This window comes from Plasmodium berghei (assembly GCF_900002375.2).
Source record: "Plasmodium berghei ANKA genome assembly, chromosome: 7".
NCBI lineage: Eukaryota > Apicomplexa > Aconoidasida > Haemosporida > Plasmodiidae > Plasmodium > Plasmodium berghei.
This window is the reverse complement of record NC_036165.2, coordinates 430029-457796: the sequence shown is the minus strand read 5'-3', so window position 1 is coordinate 457796 and position 27768 is coordinate 430029. Positions and strand designations below refer to the sequence as shown.

Sequence of the window (27768 nt, the reverse complement as noted above, 5' to 3'; positions counted from 1 at the left end):
GTGCATACTATGTTTATAATATATTATTATATAGCATTATATTAGCATTATATATATTTGTTATTTTACAATACATTCATTTTGCGTGGGGCAATGCATTTGCGCTCTTTTTCAGTTCATATTTTTGCAAATAATTGCACTTTCGGAAATTTGAAAAAATATAAAACCCATAAAAAGGTGGAATACAAAACATTTTTTGCATTTTCGAAGCATATAAATATGTATATATATTATGCATACTATATTATGACTATCCTTGCCAATAAAAAAAAAATATTATATAAAGGGGACCCCATATATAGGTATATATAATAGCTGCTTTAACTAAGGGGCTAATAAATGGCCCCGTATTTTGTTTTTTTTATAGCTAATAATAAAAATAAAAAAATAAAAAGTACGAACTTTAGTCCCATAAATTAAGAAGTATATATGCTTATAAAAAGGATATCAAATAAATTAATGTTAACTCAAATAAATTAATTTTCATGCAAAAAAATATTTAAAAAAGAATATATATATTAAGAAAAATAATTATAAATATTATTTACATATATATACCATAATATATACCCCCTTTTGATTATATATATATAATATTATATATTTTTCTTTAGAGAAAAAATAAATAGTGTTATTTCCTATTATATATCGTAGTTAATTTTAATAATTTACAATACACTATATTTCTTATTTTATATAAAATATATTTATAATTAATTTTTTTATATTATATGTATATATTTTAATTGCATTCTCCTTTTTTAATAAAAATTTTACCCAATTGTTATAGAGCTTGTTATTATTATATAATAACAATATAAGAATATTTTTTATATAACATTAAAAAAAATTAACATATTTTTTATTTTTTTTAAATATTTATTCCAATTTATTTTTAACGGTCAAATTAAAGAAATATATAGATATATATTTATTGCTTAAATTATAAGTATATGTTTTTTTAAAAAATTAAAGCCCAAAACATATTTCTTTGTATTATATACATTTTTGCATTTTACACTATTTTGCCATAAGCACATTAAATATATATATATATGCTTGTAGCAAATTAATTAAATAAAATAATTACCAACATTATTATCCCAATAAATTACAATTACAATTAAAAAAAGATGGCTAACGCAAAAGCAAAGCCAAACTTACCAGAGTCAAACATAGCTATAGGTATTGATTTGGGTACCACATATTCCTGTGTTGGTGTATGGAGAAATGAAAATGTCGATATAATTGCAAACGACCAAGGTAATAGAACAACCCCATCCTATGTAGCTTTTACCGACACAGAAAGATTAATTGGAGATGCAGCTAAAAATCAAGTTGCAAGGAATCCAGAAAATACAGTATTTGATGCAAAAAGATTAATTGGAAGGAAGTTTACAGAATCTTCTGTACAAAGTGATATGAAACATTGGCCATTTACAGTAAAATCAGGTATTGAAGAAAAGCCAATGATTGAAGTTGTTTATCAAGGCGAAAAGAAATTATTTCATCCTGAAGAAATATCTTCTATGGTTTTACAAAAAATGAAAGAAAATGCAGAAGCCTTTTTAGGAAAATCTATAAAAAATGCTGTTATTACAGTACCTGCATATTTTAATGATTCTCAAAGGCAAGCAACAAAAGATGCTGGTACAATTGCAGGGTTAAATGTTATGAGAATTATAAATGAACCAACTGCAGCAGCTATTGCATATGGTTTACATAAAAAAGGAAAAGGAGAAAAAAATATTTTAATTTTCGATTTAGGAGGTGGTACATTTGATGTTTCATTACTTACTATTGAAGATGGTATTTTTGAAGTTAAGGCAACAGCAGGTGATACCCATTTAGGTGGTGAAGATTTTGATAATCGTTTAGTAAATTTTTGTGTTGAAGATTTTAAAAGAAAAAATAGAGGAAAAGATTTATCAAAAAATAGTAGAGCATTAAGAAGATTAAGAACACAATGCGAAAGAGCAAAACGTACATTATCTTCTTCTACACAAGCTACCATTGAAATTGACTCCCTTTTTGAAGGTATTGATTATAGTGTTACTGTAAGTAGAGCTAGATTTGAAGAATTATGTATTGATTATTTTAGAGACACTTTAATACCTGTTGAAAAAGTTTTAAAAGATGCTATGATGGATAAAAAGAGTGTTCATGAAGTTGTATTAGTTGGTGGTTCAACAAGAATTCCAAAAATCCAAACATTAATAAAAGAATTCTTTAATGGAAAAGAAGCATGTAGATCAATAAATCCTGATGAAGCTGTTGCATATGGTGCTGCTGTTCAAGCTGCTATATTATCTGGAGATCAATCAAATGCAGTACAAGATTTATTATTATTAGATGTATGTTCCTTGTCTTTAGGATTAGAAACTGCAGGTGGTGTTATGACTAAATTAATTGAAAGAAATACAACAATCCCAGCTAAAAAAAGCCAAATATTTACAACATATGCTGATAACCAACCAGGTGTATTAATACAAGTATATGAAGGGGAAAGAGCTTTAACAAAAGATAATAATTTATTAGGAAAATTTCATTTAGATGGAATTCCACCTGCTCCTAGAAAAGTACCACAAATTGAAGTTACTTTTGATATTGATGCAAATGGTATTTTAAATGTCACAGCTGTTGAAAAAAGTACTGGTAAACAAAATCATATTACAATTACTAATGATAAAGGTAGATTATCCCCTGAAGAAATTGATAGAATGGTTAATGATGCTGAAAAATATAAAGCAGAAGATGAAGAAAACAAAAAAAGAATTGAAGCCAGAAATAGCCTTGAAAATTATTGCTATGGTGTTAAAAGCTCATTAGAAGATCAAAAAATTAAAGAAAAATTACAACCAAATGAAGTAGAAACATGTATGAAATCTGTTACTTCTATTCTTGAATGGTTAGAGAAAAATCAATTGGCTGGAAAGGATGAATATGAAGCCAAACAAAAAGAAGCTGAAGCTGTATGCTCTCCAATTATGTCCAAAATTTATCAAGATGCTGGAGCAGCTGCTGGCGGTATGCCCGGAGGTATGCCAGGTGGAATGCCAGGTGGAATGCCAGGTGGAATGCCAGGAGGAATGCCAGGAGGAATGCCAGGAGGTATGAACTTCCCAGGTGGAATGCCCGGAGGTATGCCAGGAGGAATGGGAGCACCTGCTGGAGCACCAGCTGGAAGTGGACCAACTGTTGAAGAAGTTGATTAAATAAATAATTTTTTTTTTTATATTATTGTTCTGTACTTCTTTTGTGAATAGTATTTTTACATATGTACTGTTAATTTTAAAATGTGGAATGCCACGAACATATTTTTTCGAACAAAATATATATTTTTTGTGTCGAAATACATAAATTTGTGTACCTCCTTTTTGTTGTATATATGAAAAAGGAATAAAGTGAATGGAGTCGAATTACTCTAGACCCTACAACTTGTATATCACTACTTTATAATACTATAATATTATTATTAACATTAAACTATAGAAGAAATATCAACAATACTTATGTATTTGTTCAAACTTTATCAGTATAGTTTGGTAATCGCATATCATATATTTGTTATGTGTAATATTTTATGAATATGCGTCTTTTTTTTTAACTATAAATAATTCAAAATAAAATAACATAATTAACATTTGCAAGCATAATTAAGATGATTACTTTCACATTTCATCCAAAGTGGAAAATGACCACCACATTTGATCGAAGCTTTTACCACTTTTGATGCATTAGCTCTGAAATGTATACAAGCTTTCATTTGTTAATGTTACAAAGGGAAGTTTTTATTTGGGGGCACATTAAAAGTGAAAAAATTAAAAGTTAAAAAAGTTAAAAAATGATCGGTGTAGTTGGTCATATAGACATGTTGTTATGCAAGTCTTTCAAAACGTTCCTCATAAAATAAAAGGAGGGATCTAGAGAGCTTTCAATTCTCCAAACGGTATTATTGGTATTTTCTGAAAACTGCGTTTCCTTGTTTTTATTTATATTTATGAGATGTTCTTTTTTTATACTCGCTTTTCCATTAAGTATGATTTGATTTTCATTGACAAAATTGAGACAAACATTAGGGAATCTATTTATACTTGTTAATAAATTTTTTATACTAACATCGCCAATATATAAGTCTCCTTTTAGTTTTTCTTCATCATTTATTTTATTGTGTAAATATGAATCTTCTTCATTTTCTGAAGAAAGGCTAGATATATCCTCACTACTTCCATCGCTTTGATTTTCAGTTTGTTCATCATTAATATAATAATTTAAAAATTTTGTATCTTTACCTTTTTTCATTTTTTCATCATTTCCATCTGAAGTATCCTTATTTTTTTCTTCTTCAGATTTATTTTCATCTGCTTTACTTTGAATCGGTTTTGAAAATATTCCAGCTTCTTCTATGCCTCCCTTTTCTTCAGGGATAGACAATGTGTATTCGGATCCTTTATATTCGTTCCAAAAGGTACTATGCTCATTTATAAATCGTTTGCTTCGCCTAGAAAGTGGGAAATAAGAAGTGATAAATGGGAAAAAATGAGAAAGAGTCACGATATGCGCTCGTCATTCGCTGTTTTTTTTTTTTTTTTATTATTTTTTATTTTATTTTTTTCGGCTTACTGGTTGGGGGGCAAGTTAGGGTCCCTCTCCTTGGAAGGGCCAAAGCGAACCTTGGCTTTGAGTATGTGGAAATTAGTAACTTCTGGAGTCATAGAATTAATAAGAGTATAAATATTTTTTATATAAACATTTTCATATTGTAAATTTAGAGGTATTTTGATAGAATATATAGATAATGAGTTTCTAAAAAAATAACGTTCATATAATATATCCTTCATATTTTCTTTTATAGTATCCGAATAATTAGGAGAATAAAATGTATGTATTTTTGTGGAATTTTTTATAGAAGAATAAAATAACATTTCAAAATTTAATGAACTATATGAATCACAAGATGGTAATAAAACAAAATGTTTTGGATTAAGATGACATAAAATCGTTTTTAATGTGTTTTGATTAATAATATATTCAATATCAAATATTTTTATTTTACAATTTATTTGGATAGAAACTGTTTCTTCTTTTGAGATGGTAGGAATAGTTTTAAAATATTTTAGTAGTTTATTTTTCCACGAATTTTTTTGGGATATTATTGAAATGTTACTTATGTCACTATATTGGTTGTCTTCATTATGTTTTCCTAAATTTGCATATAAATTTTTTTTTGTTTTTTCCTTTTTTATTAACATTTTATTTTGGGTTTCCTGTTCATTGTTATATTTTATAAATTTATTTTCCCAGTTTTTTTCATCATATTTTTGAGAATTATTACTTATATCAGAATCACTTTTTTCGATTTTTATTTTTCCTTTTTTTCTTGTTTTTTTTTTATTTTCTATCATATTATTTGATGAAAATTTATATCCTTTATTCAGATATGTATCTTGATTGTTATTTTCGTCATAGTTATTTAATTCTCTTTTAATTTGTATTTCGATTTTATTTTGTTTATATGAATAAAAGTTTTCTCCAAATTTTACATTTTTATTTGTTATTTTAATTTCTTCATCTTCATCTCCATTTTCTTCATCTTCATATTCATCTTCATCTCCATTTTCTTCATCTTCATATTCATCTTCATCATATTCATCTTCTTCTTCTTCTTCTGGTTCGGTGCTTGTACTACTTTCAGTGGCGTCATTATTTACATTTTCTTGTTTGTCTTTTTTTTTTTTATTTTTAAAAAATTCGAAAAAGCTTTCTTCGTTAAGATTTTCCTTTTTTAGAAATATATTGTTTGAATGTTCTTTTGGAATATTATCAACATTATTGTTTTCTGTTTGAGTTATAATATGTGTTTGTTTTTTTTTGTTTTTTTTTATGAATATCATTTCTTCATTTGATTCAAATATAAAATGCTTATTTTGTTTATTGTGTTTTTTTTCTTCTTCATTATTATCTTGGATTTCTTTTTTTTTTTTTTTTTTTTTGGTTTCATTTATAGTTTTCAAAATAAAATTTTCAATGTTATTTTTTTCTTTTAAATAAATTTCATATAAAGCATCGTCATCTACTTTTACATTTTTTGTGTATGAAAAGTTAAAGTTTTCCTTGTTTTCTTTTTTTTTATTTTTATAATAATTGTTACATATATCAGAGCAAATATTATTTGTTTTATTTTTTTTTGTTAATATTAAAGCATTCTTTTTATTTGTAAGGAAAGATGACAAAATCCTTTTTGATGTATCGTTGTTTATATTGGAAGGAAATGAAAATAAAATATAATATCCATCTTCATATTTTTTAAAATCGTTATAATCCTTTAAGCATATTAAGTTTTTTATTTTGAATAAGTTTACTCGGTTTTTGTGAAAATTGTTTTTTATATATTTGTTCATATATGATATGGATGTACACAAAAGCCGGATTAAGTTTTCTCTGTATAATAAAAGATAAATAAAATAAAATAAAATAAAATAAAACGACCAAACAGCATAGATGTTTTGTTTTTTTTTGTTTTCATATTTTAGTTTACGCGTATGGGCATAGAAACAGAATGACATATCGTTGTGAATTTAACTCCATCAATGCGTTTACGTGAAAAAGGAGATCAAAAAATATGTCTAAAACGTTTAAATTAAAATATATATATATATATATTGAGGAAGTAAATTAATACGTAAAAAAAAAAAATTTCTAGAAAAATATTAATACAATTTTTATCACAAAATTATATTTTTTGTTTTTTACACATTACTGTCAATATCTACAGGGAAAAAGACACAACCCAAATTGTTTATAGTTTGATTAACTATATTTATTATATTTTTTATTTCAGTCATTTTGTTATAATTTTTATTTGTATACATAAAATTGCCAATAAAAGTAAAAACATTTGATTGATTTATAATATCAGACTTTTCGATAAAAGAATAATCAATTATATTAGTATTTATAGAATATAAAATTTTATAATTAAAAAGTTTAATGATAATTCCTGATGATCCTATGTTGTTGCCATTATTCATAAAATAAATTGGTAATATAAAAATAATGTTTTTTTTTTTTGATTCTTTTTCATATAATATATTTTTTTTATAAGTATAATATTCTTTATATTCTAATTCAGAAATGTTTTGATATAAATCATTTATTAAATTAATATATTCGTTTTCATTAAATCTTTTTAAAATTTCGCAATTGTTTATACATTTTATATAACTTAATAAAATATATTTACTATATGATTTTGTGTATTCATGACATATTATAGGAACTTTTCTATTCAGCTTAGAAAACTCTTGATATATAATTGGGAGGCATCCAACGTAGCTCAATCCATGATTCGTTATAAATATGATATCTACATATTCGCAAACTCTGCAAAAAAATTACAACAAAACATATGAACATACATATAAAAATGTGCAAATTTATATATTTACCTGACTATGCAATAATATATACACATTTTCAAATATTTTAAAAATATGGAAAATAAATTCTACTTACTTTATAATATTTTTAACATCATCAAGACAAAAGTTATCATCCCATCCGCAATTTATCAGAATATATATATTTTCGTTTTTTTTATCAGCATAAAAATTATTTTTGTTATTTATATAATTGTAATTATATGATTTGGTGTATTTATTTTCTTTTTCACTATTATTATTACATTCATCATTTAAAAAGTTGTTATTTTTTATTGTGCCCGTTTCAACTATATTCCTTTCCTCATCCCCAATTGAGAAATTACCGCCATTATCAAATTCATGCTTTTCGTCCGAATAAAATATATTTTTTATTATTAACAAAGTGCTATAAAAATTGTAACTATACAATGGTATGATTTCTAATATCATTTTAAGAGGTTTATTTAGAAATTACTTTGTTTCCCTAACTTTGTTTTCTTAACTTTGTTTGATCAGGTTTTAGAAAGCGGAAATATATGATGGATATTACTCTTCTTTTACAACCTTTATTTATTTATATATTTATTTATTTATTTTTTTTTTTTTTCACTTATTTTTATGCCTACTTTCTTCCTTTTTTATATTGAATTAAGAAAAAGGAAAGAAAAAATTAAATAATGTCAGAATTATATCATCGATATATGCTGCAATATCCCTTCATCAGTTACCCAAATTGTCTATTAGTTCTCCTTAATTAATTATATATAATGATCTGTATACCAACACATAAACATTTTTGTACATATATATTTGCATAAATGCATTTTTTCTTCTTAAATTTGTTTGGTTTTTGACTTTTGGGGATTATTCATTTTTTCCTTTCTTAATATTTTTCAATTTGCAAAAAAAAATAATAAAATTTTTTTATTTTATATATAACATTTTAACCATCATAAAGTTTATTGTAAATATTTTTTTCTTGGGGATATTTATAATTAATATATTAAGGTGCTTATATAAAATAATGGGGATTTGTAGATTACTCTATATTTTTTTGCCCATAACGTATTGCATATATCATTGCATATTTAATATATATTTTTGTTTTTTATTATATATATTAAAATTACTTAAATGCAACTTGTAAAATATAAAAAAACATATTCTATCCATTTCCCATCATTTTATTATATCTTCGTTATTTATCATTTTTATTTTGTGCGTTTGCTTCGAAAATTAATTTATATATTTTTTTATGAACAAAAAACAGTGAGTTGTTACATTTTAATTTTAAGCCCCCTTTTAAAATTTTTTTAATCATTTTAATCGAATGAGCATATAAAGGAATATTATTGTTGCTGTTATTATTATTGTTGCTGTTATTATTGTTGCTGTTATTATTATTGTTACTGTTATTATTATTGTTACTGTTATTATTGTTATTATTATTATCAGAAAAATATAACAAAATAAAAATTAACTGTGACATTTATTTGAGAGTGTGCTAAGGGATTTTCTGTAATATATTCCCTCGATATTATGATCATATGTCTAGAGTTGGATATAAAAAAATGGTTATAAATAATGTGATGAAAAAGAAACGTGCAGAGATAACTACCAATTTATGTTTATTCACATAATATTACATACATACATACAACACATATACATATATACATAATATATAATTATATAGCTTTAATATTTTAACTAAAGGAAGGTATGATATAATTTTTTTAAATTTTTGTGATAAAATGACGACGAAGAAAAAAAGTAAGATAAACAGGAAATTAAAAAACATTGATAATAAAAATAAAAAGATAAATAAAAATAAAAATGTAGACGAAATTGAAAAGGATGCTATAAAAAAAACAAACGTAATATTAATTAAAAAAAAAGGAATGACTACAGAAATCAAAACTCTTTGCCGAGACATAACAGAAATGTTTAATCCTTATTGTATAGTATTTTATATTAACAAATTAAAAAATGTAAATGAATTAAATAATAAATTAAAAGAATTGAGTTATAAATTTTCAATTTCTACTTATATACAAAATCTTAAATTATTTTATAAAATTACCAGTAATTATACAAAATTAGCATTAACATTTATAATTCAAAGCTATACAACATCAGGTATAGTTAAATCGGTTTATTCAAAAAATTTAAGTTTTGATTATAAAAGATTAAGGCCTTTACTTATTTTAAAAAATTTTAATAATACCCAAAATCCAGAAATGGCAAATTATTTAATTATAGTACAAAATATTTTAAAAAGTTTATATCCAAGTGTAAGTTTAACTAATGATTTTACACATAAACCACGAAGAGTTTTATTATATTGCTATAATTCTAGTGACAATAGTATAAATTTTAGACAATATACAACAAATTTTAAAAGTAGTACATTTGAAAAAATTATAGGAGAAGCTTATAAAATTAAAGACTCAAACGAAAATGTCGATATATATAAATATATTTCGAATAGACTTATTAATGATAATAATACTAATGAGGATAAAGACAATGAACATAATTTGGTAGAAATCGGACCACGTATTAACTTTGCTATTTTTAAAATCACAGATCAGGACAAAGGTATGTTTTTTTTCTTATTTATAATCTACTATTTAGTGCTTTTGTATTTATACAATTTTTTTTTCATGGAATTAATTATTATATATATTTAAATCCTGATGAGGTAGCTATACTCATATATATATACTTTCTTATTTTTTTTAGTAATATATTCAATGTCGAAGAGTAAATGACAATTCCTTGAATTAGGAAGTATCGAAATAATACATATGAAATTAATTTTTCAGAAGATATCGTTTCAGTTAAAATGAAATACTAGATTTTATATATCCAAATATAGAATAATTAAAAAAAAACGTTCAAAAGCAACTTTATAATATTTCACAAAAATAAATTAGCGACTTGAGTACCTTACAAATTATATATTAACAAGGAATATTATTAATTCGTTTTTCCTCTCATCTTCCTGAATTGTTAATAATTTTATGAACACGAAATAAATATGTGATAAAAATGTCGATATTTTAGCTAATTTTTTTTTTCTCTATTAAGCTTTAGAATATTTTAAGCATTGGCTATCTTAAAAAAAATAAAGTTGTTAATTTTGTTTAAATTTTTTTTTCACAAATAAACAAATATATAAGTACATATATATTTTTTTGATAAATGCGTATTATAAATATAAGTTGAATATGCATAGACAACATCAATTATATAAATATCTTTAAGTATTATTTTAATTAAATATAATATTTTCATACTGTTTTTAATTACATATTTACCCCTGGTTATGCATAAATATATATTTGTGTGTATGTTTTTTATTTTGGTATATTTCTGTTTATCTTTTTGTTTAATTTTTCTAGTACATTTCATAATTTTACTTATAAAAAATTTCATTGTTTTCATTCTATAACATTCGTAATTTTATCTTTTTGATAATTGAAAAAATTTATTTACAATAAATATTTAATTTGACAAAATAAAAAGCATTTATTTCCATGTTATCAGGGTATTTACACCAATAAATTTTATTTATTTTAACCACATTCTATATTTGGTATTTTGTATTTTTTTCTCCCTAAATTTTAAGTATATTAATGCGCACCAGCATTTTTATTTTGTGTGTAAGCAAGAGTAGCCTATATTTGTGACTATATATCCATACAACATTTCAGCACACATAAATCTGTATATATATAAGACATTTTATAATATACATATTTTTATTTATGAATGATTATTTAGAAAATGGGGATAAATAGGTGCATTTGGTTGGCATTTGCAATGATGACACCCCGTATAGCAGTGTACTGTATTTTGAAGTCGCATGGTATCTATGATCAACGTTCTTATAATAATAATGTTGATATATCAGATATTAAATATTTAGTAAATTATTTAGGAATGTCTTATGATATAATCAAAGGGAATCCAATGGGTGATCCACTATTTACTGTAGATCTAGGATATAAGAGATATATTTTGAAGGAAAAACTTTGGCCAAGCGAAAATGAAAAGGATCGAAAATATGAAGGTAGTAAAAATAGGCAAGACAAAGCAAATCAAGAAGAAAGTAAATATCAAAATGAAATTAAAGATAGTACAAAAAAATATAAAACTAATATCGAAGATGACAATAACATATTTTTTATAGCTAAAAAAAAAGAAGATATCAAATGCATTTATAATAAAAAAGGGAAAATAATTAAAAAATTAAAAGATATAGATGATGAATATAAGAGTTATAAGTTTCCATCATTATATAAAATCCATCCTTTTAATTCTTCAAATTATTATAGGGTGTTAGTTGAACGAATTGAAAAGGGTTATTCTATAATTATAGATAAAAAGATATGCTCTAAATATTTCGTTGCTTTAAAAAATGTTGACAATAGTAAATTAGACCCATTTTTTATAAATATGTTGAATGATTTGGAAAAAAATTATAAAAATATAAATATAAATAAATATAAATGTAATGTACATTCCTATAAAAAAAATAAATATGATAAAAATTGTTTAAGAACAATAACTCCATGGATTACTTTTTTTAATTTATATGGAACTCATTTAGTATCTGGAGTATATTATGGGGGGAAGATTATAAACATTTTGTATTCTGAATATTATAATAATATATATGATTCTGACCAAGTTCAAATATATAAAAAACGATTGAACCCGTTTACAAGTGGAAATAAACTTGGAAGTTTTTATTTTGGATCGATCATATCAAAGAGACAGAGTTACACAAATCAAAACCATAATAATGATAATATGCTAACTTACATAAAAGAAAAAAATACGATATATGATGGTGGGGTAGATATTAAAGAATACAAAGACGGTGAAGGAAAAGTTCTTATGACAAATGGTATTGAAGAGGAATGGGAAAAAACCATAAATGGGAAATATGCAAAACCAATTAAATTAATTTTAAGACCTTTTTCTGATTTTATAAAAACAAATGATGGAAAATTTGCTTATTATAAAGCTCTAGAATATTATTCTAGCATTACTTATTCTGATTATAATAAATACCCTTTTGAAATAAATAAAACCGAATCTGATTTATATAAAATGAGTATTAAAAAATGGCATCAATATATAGATAAAAATGTGAATTTAAATATATCGCTTAAATGTGAAAATGATGAAAAAATTATTAGTGGGCTTATTATAACAAATAAAAAAAAGTTATATAATGACAGTATAGTAATGCATGTATGTTCATCAACTGATGAATGCTATAGTGGAATAAATATAGAATCAGATAAAAGTTTTGAATTTGGTTGGATACTATGCGGGAAACATAATTTAAATGAAATATATCAGATTAAAAAAAAAGCAACTCACGAGAATGAGGAAATTATTTGTCCATCAAATATGAAAATAGGTTTTGGATTTATATTAACAATACAAAACAGTTTAAGTTCAAATATGATAATAGAGCCATGTGTAAGTGGTGTAAATGCTTGTCAATCAAAGCAAAAAAATATAAATGAAAATTTTCAAAAATTTTTTTGGGTTAATTGCCTTCCTAATAATAAAGAGCTATTCATAAATACGTTAGAATCTAAAGCTTTGAGTCAAAAAATGCATATAGACAAAAATACTTTAATTAGTTTAAAATGTACACCTGGAAAATTTATAATACTTGGATTTGCAATTGATTATATTTCTTCGAGTTTATCATATTATCTATTATGTGAAGTGGGAAGTTCAGCATGTGATTTAAATATTCGAGTTCAACAACCAAACACTCAAGAAATGCATATTCCTATTATATATATTGTATGTTCGTCTATTTAATGTCATATTGAATAGGCCTTATATCTTTCTTTGTAAGGAAATGAAATATATCAGAAAAAAAAGGATAATACTGCATAGAGAGATGACATATTTGATGAACTCCTATTCTTTTACACCATTGAATAAGTGGTGTATATATGTTATGTCGAATTGTTTTATCTTTAGTTTATATTTCCATTTTATTAAAGATAAAATGTTTTAAATTTAATGCATGCTATTTTTATTATTTCATCCTTGTTACATTTGTATATAAAATTGACGAAAAACACAATATATTTTTATAAATTATAATAACGTTTTAATAATATTGAATCAATCTAAATAACCTTTCCCTTTAATTGGTAACAATCATTTATAGTAAAAAAATGGATGGATAAAAAATTTATTTGAATTTTTTATTTCGAGATGAATATTTCGAAAATAATATTTCATTAGTTTGTGGTTATACAATTTTTTAATTATAAATATTTTCTTTATATGGTATGATTCTATAACTTAGTATTTCAAACTTTGGAAAAAATTATACATCATAAATATGCATATAATTATGTATTGGGATATGAAGTGATAAAACATTTCGATTTATTTCATCAAAAATAAAGTGCAAAATATCTGTTTGAAGTTTTTTCACAAATAAACGAATGCAATAATATAATAGTAACAATTATTTACATTGTTAACAATCATTTATTTTTATCAAATTTTATTTTGTGGATCTAGTTTATTCGAAAGGATGGGGGAAGTGGAAATTCGTTGGAAATATATACTTTTCAAATAACATGGAATTCGTAGAAAATTCTACAAATTTTTATGTTGGAATATTGCCTATATTTAGGTGAAAATATATGTTAATATAAATGTGAATACACGTATGTATGATCATAACATTTTTGTATATATATTACGTTTAAAATTATGATTAAGAGAGGCCAGGATGCAAAATGAATACACAAAAAATAGTATACTTCAAAAAGAAAATATTAACAAAATAAAAGAAATATTTTCTACAGTCTTTTTCCTTAATACATGAATAATGATAAACATTGTGAAGAGAGAAAAACCAATAAAAAAATTTAACTATTTTTTTGATTTTAAAATAAAATTTTATATACATGGAAAAATATACAAGAATTATTTTTCAACCTATGAAAAGGGTTTAGAGAAAAAACAAAAAGAAAATAACAAAAATGAGGAGAAAAACATGAATTGTATTGATATTGTTGAAAAGGAGAACAAAAATAATTTACAACAAACTTGTTATAATAAAAAATATATATCGTCTAAGGAAAAGAAATTAGTTTATTTGGAAAATACAAAAAAAAATACAATGTATAAATTAAATATACAGATTGATGAAGCGAATTATGAAGACTTATTAAAATATAAAAATATAAAAAATGTAATTTTAATGCAAAATAAAAAAAATATATTAAAATATTTAAATAGTTATATATTAAATAATAATAAAGCCAAGTATTATATTTTAAGAGTGTTAATGTTTACAATAATTCGTAAAATAAATGAATATAAAATTAACGAATTGATATATATATTACACACTTTTAAAGAGAAAAATTTTTTAAATCCATTTATAATATTATATGTATCGAATAAAATATCTACAAATGAGAAACTTATTAAAAATATAAGTATTAACGAATTTGTTTTTTTATTAGACATTTTAAATATTCCATTATTAATAACAAATAAATTTATAGAATTTGTTCAAAATTTTATAAATCAAAATGTTGACAAATTTTCATTTACTGATTTTTTTATTATAGCATATTTTTTAGCTAAAAATAATTTACATAACGAGTATATTTTTAATACTATAGCATATTTTTATGAACATTTTGGAAGCTATTTATTTTCAAAAGTTTTACAAGGAAAAACTTTTTTAGTTAATTCTTATCATATTTGTGATAATGATGAAAACTTAAATGAAAAAATAATTTGTGAAGAAAAAGAAAAATGGAAAAAGGCACTAAAGGGGGTTTCAGCTAATTTTTTTAAAGAAACTCCTAAACATTTATTTATTTTTTCAAAATACGGATATAGAAATGTGTGGATATATAAAAATATTTATAAAATAATTACTTTGAAATGTTATTTTTTTAAACCTAGTGAAATAAGCTCTATATTAAAATCAGCAAAAAATATAAATTTATTTAATAGTTTTTTATTTAAAAAATTAACTGAATGTATAACACAAAATTTAAGTCAATATAAAATATGTGTATTACTAGATTGTTTAAATAGTTTGTCTTTTTTTAATTATAAAGATAATAAATTAATAACAAAAATATTAGTAACATTACCAAGAACTATACAAAATTATACTTCAAATGATTTTGTTAAATTAGTATTTTTTTTAAATAATTTTATTATTTTTTCAAAATATTTTATAATATTTTTTAATCAGCAAATTCTATATTTTTCATCATCTCTTGGCATAAACCATTTAATAAAATTATTAAATTTTTCAATTCATCAAAATTTTATATCTACGCCTATTTTTTATTTGTTAAATATTAAATTGACAAGTTTTATTTCACACACTAAAGTTACTACCCCGAGTTATGAAAATAATATAAAACAACTATCTTTTATTCATGATAAAAAATCTCATACAATATATAAGGATAATACAAAAAAATATATCAATGGAATTAATTTAAAAAACATTCTAGATATTTTCCATTTAACTTTTTTCATATCTCTCTTTTCCTCAGACTTATTTCACAAAAGTTTAGAGTGTGTATTTATGATGCATAATAAGTTTGAACAATTAAGTTCAGAAAAATTAAAAGACATAACACATATCTGCAGTTATTTTATTTTAATTCATAAGGATTATGATCATTTTTGTAAGCATAACTTATATTTAAATATAAGAAGTTTTTTTGATTCTATATATTCTGAATTGTTCAGAAAAATTAATGATGCACAAAATACGAATGATCACTTATTATATCATGACAAACCTTCAATCACTGAAAATTATGAAAATAATTATTCATATAATAAGGATAAACTTATAGCTTTCTTAAGGGTGATAAATAATATTAATGAAATAAAAGTTATGTACAATAATAAATATGTGATATGTAAACATAAATTAAATGAAACAATACACTACATAAATATTTTAGAAACAATTATAATAACATTTCTTTTTGAATTAATGTATCAGCATTTGACGAAAAAAAAAATAAATAAATATATATATATATATTTTTACAATTTCTGCATTAAGTATATAAAATGCTTATTTTTCAACAAAAATAATATCATACCTAGCTATACTGAAACAAACAGCCACTGTTTATTTTTAGTTAAAAAGCTTCTTCCTATAATATATTCTCTAGATTTTAAAAAATATATTAAGCCAAATTCATATCTTATATCTACATATGCATTAAGGCCATTTCAAAATGAAGATAGCGATTTACTTAAAAGTTGTCATAAAAAAAGAGAAATAGTGTACCATTATCAAATAATTAAAGAAATGTATGAACTGTTAAAAAGTTTAAAGCACAATAATTATAAATTTAAATTTATTAATAAGAAGCATGGTGAAAGAAATTCAATTTTCTTATATACCGATTATATATATGTAAAAAATATTAAAACACAAAAGAAAATAGCTATTTTATTTGCAGCACAAAATTATTATTACACACCAGTTGATGAACTGAAAATCAGTTTTAACTCATTTGGCAATCCAAAATTTTTTGAAAAAAAGTCTTTGACTAAATTGGCACAAATACAGTTGGAATATTTTAATGTGTTTTTTTCTGCCGTACATTTAGTCCCATTTTATTTATGGAAAAAAATGACTTTGGATGAGAAAAAAAAATATTTCCTAACTTTCTTAGAATATGATAATGACAAACCAATCTCTTAGTGCCTTTATTTTTCACGTCGCATAGTTGTAATTACCGTATTTTTCCGTGTTTGTTTATTTTGTTTATTATTTTTATTTTGCTTGTTTTATATTTTGCTTATTTTTTATTTTACTTATTTTTTATTTTTTTGTGGTTATTTGTTCATGCAATTTGCAGCTTACAATATGGAAAACCAATTACAAAGGGGGGTATTCACCCCAACTGTCTTATCAAGACAATTTAACTATTTTACATTTATTTTTTTAGTTTATTATCTTGGAAAACAACGTTATAATATATTTATGTATTACTTACTTTGGAGAGGATAATATATACATAGGTGTTTGCTTATATATTCCAAAAAAATGGGGGTTAAAGCTGTGAAAACTAAAAAATTATTTAAATATTGAAAAATAATAAACAATCATTGGCTTAATGCTCTCATATTAAATATTTAATTTAATATTTAGCAAATTATTGCTTTTTGATTTGGCTAGTTGTATAAAATGTGTCAATTTTTTATTAACAGGACATAATAATTTTTGTCTAGTTGTGTGAAATACGTCTGTTTTTTATTAACAAGACATAATATTTTTCATGACTAGCTATATTTTAGTCAATGTTTACCTAAATGTATGATTTTTCTGTAATTTATGTGCAAAATTTTCTCTTTTTTTTGTTTAAAAAAAATAAAAATAATGTGCATAACTAATTTTAACTGTATAATTTTATATTTTTTTTCAATAATACAAAATATTTTAATAAAAAATATCACAGTTTTATATACTTTATAGAAATATTTTAATTATGCATTCCTAGTGATGTTTTTTTTTTATTTTATTTTTTGAATACAAATTGTATCGATAACGTTTTTAAAATGGTTATTAATTTAGAAATTAAATTTCCCAAAATAAGTGCATATCTTATTTTGTGTTTCTTTATGGTTGGTGGTTTTGTTATGTGTTATGACCACAATGATGAAACCAAAGAAGAATTCCTATCCAGCAATGAAATATATAATAAATACATAGGAAAGGGATATGATATTATGTTTGGGTGGCCATTACCAAATAACGAGCTTAATGAAGATGCAGGCTTTAAAGAAATCATATTTGACACAAAAAACAATATAGACTATATCAATGAAAATGCTTGTCATAAAGAGGAGTATTTTAAATTTATCGAAGATATAAATGATGTTACATATATAGCATTGAATAATATAAGCATAGATGATTTGGATAGAAATATTAACCCTTTTTCAGCTTCTATACCATATAAAGGGTATTTTACAGATCTAGAAATAAAAAAGAGAAAATATATCGTTGCAGAGAATACATGCTTACATAGTTATGCAACATATAGTTTAAGAGAATCTATTAAAAATATAAATTCCGATTTTTTATTAGACACTGAAAATTTACCTATTTTGTCTAAAAGTATCACTGAAAAAACTTGTTCCAAGTTGATATATATGTATAATTCCAAGAATGACCAATGTATAAAATTTATTAAACCATGGATCGATTTTTTCAGAAAATATGGAACACATGTTATTGTATCAGCTCATTTTGGTGGAAAAACTATTAATACGTTAGAAGTACCAATACATAAATTTGAAGAATTAAAAATATATAATTATAAATATCCAATTGAAAATAATAGATATTTGAATGTATTTAAAGATCGATTGCTTTTGCAAAAGATACTCAAAATTGAAAAGGGGGAATATGCATATAGAGGTGGTAGCCAAGATAATTATATGGAAGATGAACAAGCAGAAAAAAATAACGACAATTTAGAAAAAAAAGCAAATGATGTATTGAACAAATATGAGAATTCAACTTCAAACAAAATAAATTTAGATATAAAAGGAGGAACTAAATTAAATGAGGACTGGAAACAACTAACTTATGAAAAGTGGAGAAATTCTATATATACAAATATAGCACCTATATATCTCGATTTATTTTCATTGAGCTCATTTATGCATATAGAAAAAAAAGAATCATATAATAATGCATTGTTATATTATAACAATTTATTTGGTATGAATCAAGAAAATTATTATTATTCTCAAAATATAACTGATATATTACTCGATGGAAAACAAATAACAGGATCTGGGAAAGGATCTTTAATTTTAACTTGCCCCGATGGGTATACTAAAAGTACTGGATTTATATTTGCATTTGATAAATCTGTGGAATTAACAAATAACCAAAAAAAAAAAAAGAAAATTCTAGAAAATAGGATAAAAGTACATCCATGCTATAATAAAGGGGACTATGACACATCATGTTCCTATATAAATAAAAATTCAGAAATTATAACTTTTGGATGGATATATTGTGTCAAATATAATTTTATAAAATTTGAAACGATTTACAAAAAAAGTGATAATGAATCCTCTGATGGGAAAGAATTAGATATAACATGTTCAGATGGAAATAAATTAGGACTAGCATTTAAAATCAAATTAGATCAGGATAAAAATTTAGACAAAATAAAAATAAAACCATGTTCTATAGGTGATAATAAGTGTATTATTGAGAAAATGAAAAATAATACAGATTATTTAATTTGGGGATTTTGTATTCCATCGTTTTATCAAAGTATAAATTCATTACAACTCATATACATCGACCAAGATGATGTAACTGCAAATGTCCAAGGTGCTTGTTCAGATATATACAAAAATGAATATGATAATATTTTTCTTGGTTTTACTTTTGCATTTAGAAAAGATTTAATAGATGGATTTAATATATCTACCTGTTATGGAGGAGTTAAATATTGTGTTAGTAAAATACATGAATCCAAAAAAAATATAAGTACATCTAAAAATACCGAAAAAAATTATGTTGGGATGTTTCTTATGTGTCAAAATCATGGAGGAAATGAGCACAAATTTGTAACACATTAAGGTAGCTATTTTTTGATTCTCATTTAATATTTAATATATTTGTTATCTACTGTTATGGTGAAATATGTGCACCCAAACAGTATGACATATTTTTCGAGGCTTCATTTATTTTATCTATATTTTTTTTCTTTATTAGTTTTGTGGAATGAGATAAATAGATAAATACATGTACCATATCTTTATTATTATTATGCATTGATAATATTTTTTTTCGGGCCCTTAATCTATGTATGTGCTGTTTATATAGACAATACATATGTGTATTTAATCCAATATTTGATATAATTCTTAGTATGTATAAAATATGAATCTTATTATATGAATATAGATAATAAAAGTTGGATATATTACAAAATAGGATGGAGAATAAATAGATTCAGCATTCTAATGGGTGTTGTCTTATATATAATGTGCGATAAAAAAAATAAATGTAGATAAAAAATTAATATAAATAAAATAAACGGAGTAATAATAACCTACAAAATATGTTGCATTTTGGAAATTATATGCAAAATTATTTTGAAAAATTACAAAAAAGTAAAATTCAAGAAAGATACAATTTGGGCACAATTAAGTAGTTATACTATTATTTAATCGGGGCGATTTCTCTTTCATTTTTTAAATAATTTTATTATATTCTACAAAATAAATTGTTGAAAAATGTGTTTATATATATATATGCTATATGGCACTTGTCATAAAAAATTCTCAAAATTCATTATTTTTTTAATGTATATTTATTTTAATAAACAAAATTAAAAAAATAATATAAAATAAATAAAAATACAACAACATGTAATTATATATTTCATAAAAATTATATATATTTTGCTTTATATAATACCTATTTTAATTTAATGGAATAAATATAGTATATACGTCCATACTAATATATTCATATGTCGAATATATGAGGAAATAATTACAATACGCATTTATTATTATTCAAACTATATAAAATATTTAAGTGTTATTTCTTTCTTTATTTCTACATGACTATACAAATGTATATATATATATATATATATATATATATATGTATTTATTTATTTACCATATAACAGTGTATTTTTTTACCAATTTTAATGTATATTATGTTATGTTAATATGTATATGCTTTTTAAAGATCAATTAAAAAAAGACGATGACGAAAATGATAATCAGAAATTAGTTATAAATAAAAAAATATGTCCATCTTCCAAAAGTGTAATAATATTATACGTACATATGGACACATACAGTTGTGTTGTTCTCTTTCTTATTAATTAAAATTTTTAATTTGGATAAAAACATGCATATTTTTTTTAGGAAAATACCCTATCTTCAAAATATTTCCAAAAAGAAAATAGAAGATTCAAGCATAACTTAGTAACAATAATAATAACAAAAATTTGTAAAATAAGACACTTGTAAATATATCATTGTTTATGTCTATTCAATTCAAAACATGAGTTTTATCCGAATATTTTTTACTTCCTATATTATTTATATTTTTTTTTGTATTATCTTTTTGTCTATAGAATATTCTAGATAAGAATTCCAATTTAATAGACATTGTAAGGAATATATTTTAAATATGACAAAAGAAAAATGGATAGAATAAAATCGACATGTGCATAACTTGAAGCTAGCCAAATATTTAATTGTGTTTATTTATTTATTTTTTTTTTTTGGTAGAAGTTGGAATTAAACAGTGAAAGAGAAAACGAATTTGATATAATAAAAAATAAGGTAAACATTTATGTTCCTAATAAAATATAGACAAAAAAATATTTTTTTGTGCATACTTAATATACTTTTTTTTCATTTTAGAAGGATGACGAGCCAACAGGAATTGTAATAGCATGTTGTCTAGGAACAGATTTTGTAATATTCATATTAACAGATTGAGATATATATAATTATAAATATTTTCAAATTAATTTATTTCGATTTTATATAGTAAAAATATTTTTAATTCATTTTATTACTACACAGCACTTTTCCCGATTTATAAAGGATCTTAAAGCACACAATATAAGCAAAGATTTTATAAAGTAAAATGAGAAATCAGACACAAATATATATTTATATATTTATGGAATTGTTTTATCTTAAAAATATAAGAGTGCATATATAATCAGCCATAAAAACCTGTAGACTAATTTATATCGATACATATATATATGTACACATTAAAAAAAAAAATATACCAACTTTTCAGAATAAAAAAAGTATACAGTGAAGTCATATTTTGTTCAGCTTTCGAACAAAAAAAAACATTTTTTTTGTTTCGTTTTGGTTGTATTGTTCTTTGGGATTTCAACATAAAAGAAAAGGAGGTATTTGACAATGAATAACAAAACAAAATGTATGCTCATGTTTATATTTATTGGAACTATATTGATGATTACTAATAAATTACCATATATATATGTTTGAATGATGTTTAATATATTTTCTTAACTACTTATATTCTTTATTTCTATTTCTAATTGAAGATATTAATTGCGAACTTGAGGAAATATTTAAGTGAAGCATATGCAGAAAATAACAATGAAATGGATAGCATGTTTTACATTATGAATATATCCAATAATGGAGATAACTATAAAGATGAAAAAAATATAGATGGAAATTCCTTTAAAATAAAGAATGATATTATATATATTTATACAAAAAATATATTTGAAAAGTTAAGTTATTCATATGCATTTGCACAGGTAAAATAACAAATCTAACACAATCATTAATCATGAGCAAATTATCGATCCAAATAATAATATTCTTGAACTAAATAAATTAGTTGGATTTTGAATAAATATGTTTTCATTCTACTTTTTTTAATTTTTCCAGAGTGTAAAATTATCGTATTTTGAAAATGTGGTTGATGATACAATAGATAAGACAAAAAATATTCCAGGTAATATTTTAAATAAAAACTCATCATAAATACACACAAAAATATTGTATATATAAGTATAAAACTTACAAAACGTGTGAACAAATGCTTTTATTTATGTCTGTGGCGCATGCATTAATTTTTTTAGAGTGTATAGCTAGAACAGGAAAAATTCAGTTAAAGAAAAATGACATAAGTAAAAAAATTGGAGAATTATTCGTAAACAGATTTTATGTAAATATGAATAGTGATATGTTAGACACACCAGGTAATAGTAAATTAATCTTTTCAAATATTTACATGTATATATTATATTGTGAAAAAAAATATTCATATTTTATGTCTGTTCAGAAATATTTTGGGACCATGAGGATTTTACTGAAACATATGAACATTTTAGAAAATATTTAGATATATCCAAAAGAGTAGAAATATTAAATCACAGGTAAGAATCATCATTCTTTAAATAAGTATGATAGAAATGAATATCAAAAATGGGAATAGTATGGAGGTTTGTAATTCGAATGTTTTATAATTTGTTGAAAAAAGTGAAATAACGCAAGTGCCATTTTTAATTAAGCTTAAGAAATTTGCTCATAATAATTACATTCATTATTTTATTCTATATTTAGTCTGTTGATATGTACAAATCCGTTATTTTTTACAGACTCGATATAATTAAGGATTTGTATGATATGCTACAAAACGAATTAACAATTCAGGTTAGTGAGCATAAATATATGATCATTTTTAGCTAGCTTTTTTTTTTCACACATTAATATCATTTTTTTATTTTTTTTTATATTTCCGCTTACACTTTTCATTATTATAGCATGGATATAAGTTAGAATGGATAGTTATATATTTAATATGTGTAGAAGTTATTATAGATATTGTTTGGACAATTATAATTAAAGGTGTTTTTAAATGGAGATAAATTATATTATATATTTTTTGAGTTTGCTAACAATTTTTAGACATTTATGAATTTTTCCAAGTTTTATAATTTTTATATCTTTATTGCTTGTTCATAATTTTTAACAACTTTTTTTAAACACTCATAATATTATGTATATATATTTTTGTGTGTGCGTAGAATAAGCACAAGAACAAAATAAATAAAATGGACATATATAATATGCAAGGAATATATTAAGCTATTTTGTTCTTAAAAATGGTTAAAATATAGGACATTAAAAAAATAATCAAAACAAAAAAAAAAGATAAAAAAAAACGATAACCTTAACAATTATAATATCGGCAAACAACATAAATACACACAATAAGTAGCCTGTTATTTTGTAGTAAACATATAATATGTAAAACAGTTAAATTAATAAAAATCCAACAGGCAATGCCCATAGGAGAAAAGATTTATATACAACTGAAAATATAGGAATTTTTCTTTTTTCTTACATTCTTAAGAAAAATATCCACTAATGTATACCTATGTAAATAAGTATTAACTCATCAAACTTATGCATGCACTAATATATATCAAATGGTAAGTATATTTTCCTCAGTTCGAAGTGCGTATAAGCACTATCCAAATATATTTTTTTTATTTTTAAAATTTCTATAATTGTTCCTAATTTAAAGTACCACATTGTTTTATCGATTTATGTTATTTAATATATTAAGGTTGCCTTCTTCCCCTTCTATTTTTATTACGCGACCTGTCAATATTCGCATTATTGCTTGGGAGTCTTTCTTTCTTTATTTCTTCAACTGTTGGTGTTTTTTTTATTTCAGTTGGTGTTTTTTTTATTTCAGTTGGTGTTTTTTTTATTTCAGTTGTTGGTGTTTTTTTTATTTCAGTTGTTGGTGTTTTTTTTATTTCAGTTGTTGGTGTTTTTTTTATTTCAATTGTTGGTGTTTTTTTTATTTCAGTTGTTGGTGTTTTTTTTATTTCAGTTGTTGGTGTTTTTTTTATTTCAGTTGTTGGCGTTTTTTTTATTTCAGTTGTTGGTGTTTTTTCTATTTCAGTTGTTGGTGTTTTTTCTATTTCAGTTTTTGGTGTTTTTTTTATTTCATTTGTTGGTGTTTTTTTTATTTCAACAGTTGGTATTTTTTTTATTTCTTCAACCTTTGTGTCCTTTTCTTCTATTTTGGTACTTTCGATTTTCTTTATAGATTTTTTATCTTTGTAAATTCCAAGCTCAGTTTCGTCATCATTATCTTCTTCTTTGTTTTTTTTTTTTTTTTCCTTATAAATATAGCAAAGTGGAACAAAATAATCGACATAGCAATTGTCTATAAGTTCTGACTCTTTTAGGGTCAAAAAGTTATTTAATGGGGCTCCTTTATAAAGTAAAACAATATTATCGACAGGTATCCTAAAAACAAACGCAGGGAGAATAAAAAAAACATTTTGAATAATTGTATCCAGCACCAAAGTGGATATACACACATATGACATATACATATATATTTATATAAGTGAATGTAGAAAGCTGGTTGTAGCCATATAAACACAAATAATTTATATTGTTTCAGTTTTTAATTTTTTGAACTTACGAAATGTCGTCGTCTGTGATATTGTAAATTCGCTGCTTTAATAATCGAACATCTGAAGTATCAAGAATCCGGATTTTGATGTTTTGTCTACAACAAAAAGACCATAACGGTATACATCGGGTTGTCCCAGACCCACATGACTGTAATGTCCTAACATTTATAGTTATTAGTGATGATATATATAATTCGAATTTAATTGTTTTTCTATTCGATTTATTATATGTTGACAACTTTTCATCCAGCTTACATTCCACTTTTGCAAAATATAACACTAAGGACGAATTATTATAATTATAATTTTTTAATTTTTTAATTTTATTAATAAGATCATTTATTTTTATATTGTTATTTATATCTGTAATCTGATAAGACGTTGATTCTTTGTTAATGTAATCATTTATAATCACTGTTATATCGTTTCCACCTGTGCTTACGTGCATTATTACAAAAAATGAAGTAAAATGAGAAAAAATAAAATTAAAAAATAGTTAAAAATAATTAATTAAATTCCATAACGGAAATAAGAAAACTCAATGTGAGTTGAACTATTATTTATAAGCATGCCAATATATCTATGTTTTGGGTATATTATTAATGTCCCTATAGCACTATATACGTGTGCGTGTTTGTGTATATCACTTCATATATATATATACAAAGCATACTATTTTATCGCTCTTTAAAAACAAAGTAAATATATAAATGTGCCCCCCAAAATAAAACAAATAAATGAAAGTATACATATACTTAATAAACATTTGTCAAGTAATTACATCGTGGTATATATGAATCAAATCAAATAAAACGAATTTAGGGGATATATAGGATCATCCCTTTAGCTTTATAAAATATATTTTATTATAAATAGGGCATGGTACATTAGTGTTTATCCAAGGGCGCATATATATATATATGTATAATCATATAAGACCATATAAATACAAAAATTATTTGACTAATTTATATAAGCTTCCAAATATAAATCAGTGTACAATAATTAACACATATATATATAATATGCAATTTTTTGCAATTTTGCGATTTTTACAATTTTTTTTCTACGGAAAAAATAAAAAAAATAATAGAAATGAAGGAATTTAAATTATATTTAATTTTTAATCACGAAATTTGGTGTTATATTAATTTTTTATTTGTTTATATATAATTTTATATTTCATGTAAAGTTATTAGCATTGACAATAATGCTGAGTACTATAATAATTATAAAATTTAATAAATAAACATAAAAATAATTCTTAGTGTAACAAACTGTATAAAGAAAAATATGTGGAATATAAATACTATTTATTTATTAACAGGGATATTTATATAATATATAGTCTATGTATATAGGTATATGTGTTATTAAAATAATTCAATTTTTTTACGAATTATTGTGCGCTTTTATTACCTTTGCTTGAATATTTTTAAAACTACATAATTACTATTTTGTTATTATAACTAAAAAAAACGGTAAAATTGGAAAAACTAAGGGGAAAAAATTAAACAAAATCCAAAATGTAAATTTTTAATTTATATAATGAATGTGGATTATTCCTAAAACTTATATATTTAAAATTTGTTAAGATAAAATGTTTATAGTTTTTACATCGCTTTAGGGTTATAATTATGTCAAGTTCCATATTTATATTTATTATTTTATTATCTTGATGTTTGGTTGTTTTTATTCTTTTTTTTATATGTTTTGTATTTTTTAGCGTATTAAATATAATCTAATGTTATAAAAAAAATATTAAAATAAAATAAATAGAAATAAAATAGCTAGTTTGGTATTTAACAAGATTTACTTTATATAGAATATTATTTGTTTATGTAAAAATGGGGAGTAAACTCAAGGGTGTAAATAAATATAAACCCGCCTGTATACACACATAATATTATATAAAGATATGAAAAAAATAGGAAGTTTTTGATAACTGCAAAAAAATAATATTTAAATAATCAGATATCCCCAAAAATCAAAATAGCGCGATAAAATGCAAAAGGTAGTAACAAAATAAATGTTTAATTATTCATACATTACTGTATGAATATTACAAGTATATAACAAAAGGTTACATATATATAGGTTTGATGAACTGGCACTTGTATTGCAATACAAATAGCCAAAAATATTATTTCAAAAAAAAAAAAATAATCGAAATTTACATGAACGTACATAAAAAAATGTGAAAACTAGTCATTTACAAATACATATATGTATTTAGCAGTCATAGATTGATTATGTTCATGTAAAAATATTACATATCTTTTATT

General features: G+C 22.8%; 8 protein-coding genes across 8 annotated transcripts; 6 read left to right on the top strand and 2 right to left on the bottom strand.

The window, feature by feature from the left end:
- Positions 1-1133: 1133 nt before the first annotated feature.
- On the top strand, positions 1134-3215 carry PBANKA_0711900 (heat shock protein 70; the record flags this gene model as incomplete). Its single annotated transcript, XM_034564026.1, has 1 exon — positions 1134-3215. The coding sequence occupies one exon, from the start codon at positions 1134-1136 to the stop codon at positions 3213-3215; it is 2082 nt and encodes a 693-aa protein (XP_034420864.1).
- Positions 3216-3861: 646 nt separating this feature from the next.
- Positions 3862-7871, bottom strand: PBANKA_0711800 (conserved Plasmodium protein, unknown function; the record flags this gene model as incomplete). The annotated part of the gene is made up of 5 exons (XM_034564025.1): positions 3862-4501; positions 4624-6441; positions 6539-6626; positions 6761-7383; positions 7516-7871. 5 exons carry the CDS (start codon positions 7869-7871, stop codon positions 3862-3864), a joined length of 3525 nt encoding a protein of 1174 aa, XP_034420863.1.
- Positions 7872-9175: 1304 nt separating this feature from the next.
- Positions 9176-10195, top strand: PBANKA_0711700 (BRIX domain, putative; the record flags this gene model as incomplete). The annotated part of the gene is made up of 2 exons (XM_034564024.1): positions 9176-10022; positions 10167-10195. 2 exons carry the CDS (start codon positions 9176-9178, stop codon positions 10193-10195), a joined length of 876 nt encoding a protein of 291 aa, XP_034420862.1.
- A 1018-nt stretch (positions 10196-11213) lies between these two features.
- On the top strand, positions 11214-13277 carry PBANKA_0711600 (perforin-like protein 5; the record flags this gene model as incomplete). Its single annotated transcript, XM_034564023.1, has 1 exon — positions 11214-13277. One exon carries the CDS (start codon positions 11214-11216, stop codon positions 13275-13277), a length of 2064 nt encoding a protein of 687 aa, XP_034420861.1.
- Positions 13278-14310: 1033 nt separating this feature from the next.
- On the top strand, positions 14311-17187 carry PBANKA_0711500 (conserved Plasmodium protein, unknown function; the record flags this gene model as incomplete). The annotated part of the gene is made up of 1 exon (XM_034564022.1): positions 14311-17187. The coding sequence occupies one exon, from the start codon at positions 14311-14313 to the stop codon at positions 17185-17187; it is 2877 nt and encodes a 958-aa protein (XP_034420860.1).
- An 857-nt stretch (positions 17188-18044) lies between these two features.
- Positions 18045-20093, top strand: PBANKA_0711400 (membrane attack complex; the record flags this gene model as incomplete). The annotated part of the gene is made up of 1 exon (XM_034564021.1): positions 18045-20093. One exon carries the CDS (start codon positions 18045-18047, stop codon positions 20091-20093), a length of 2049 nt encoding a protein of 682 aa, XP_034420859.1.
- A 1107-nt stretch (positions 20094-21200) lies between these two features.
- PBANKA_0711300 (conserved protein, unknown function) lies at positions 21201-23911 on the top strand (the record flags this gene model as incomplete). Its single annotated transcript, XM_034564020.1, has 13 exons — positions 21201-21299; positions 21402-21461; positions 21614-21649; positions 21771-21824; positions 21909-21959; positions 22071-22129; positions 22297-22414; positions 22574-22795; positions 22929-22995; positions 23123-23242; positions 23326-23419; positions 23642-23696; positions 23807-23911. The coding sequence occupies 13 exons, from the start codon at positions 21201-21203 to the stop codon at positions 23909-23911; spliced, it is 1140 nt and encodes a 379-aa protein (XP_034420858.1).
- A 699-nt stretch (positions 23912-24610) lies between these two features.
- PBANKA_0711200 (conserved protein, unknown function) lies at positions 24611-25931 on the bottom strand (the record flags this gene model as incomplete). The annotated part of the gene is made up of 2 exons (XM_034564018.1): positions 24611-25310; positions 25492-25931. The coding sequence occupies 2 exons, from the start codon at positions 25929-25931 to the stop codon at positions 24611-24613; spliced, it is 1140 nt and encodes a 379-aa protein (XP_034420857.1).
- Positions 25932-27768: the final 1837 nt, after the last annotated feature.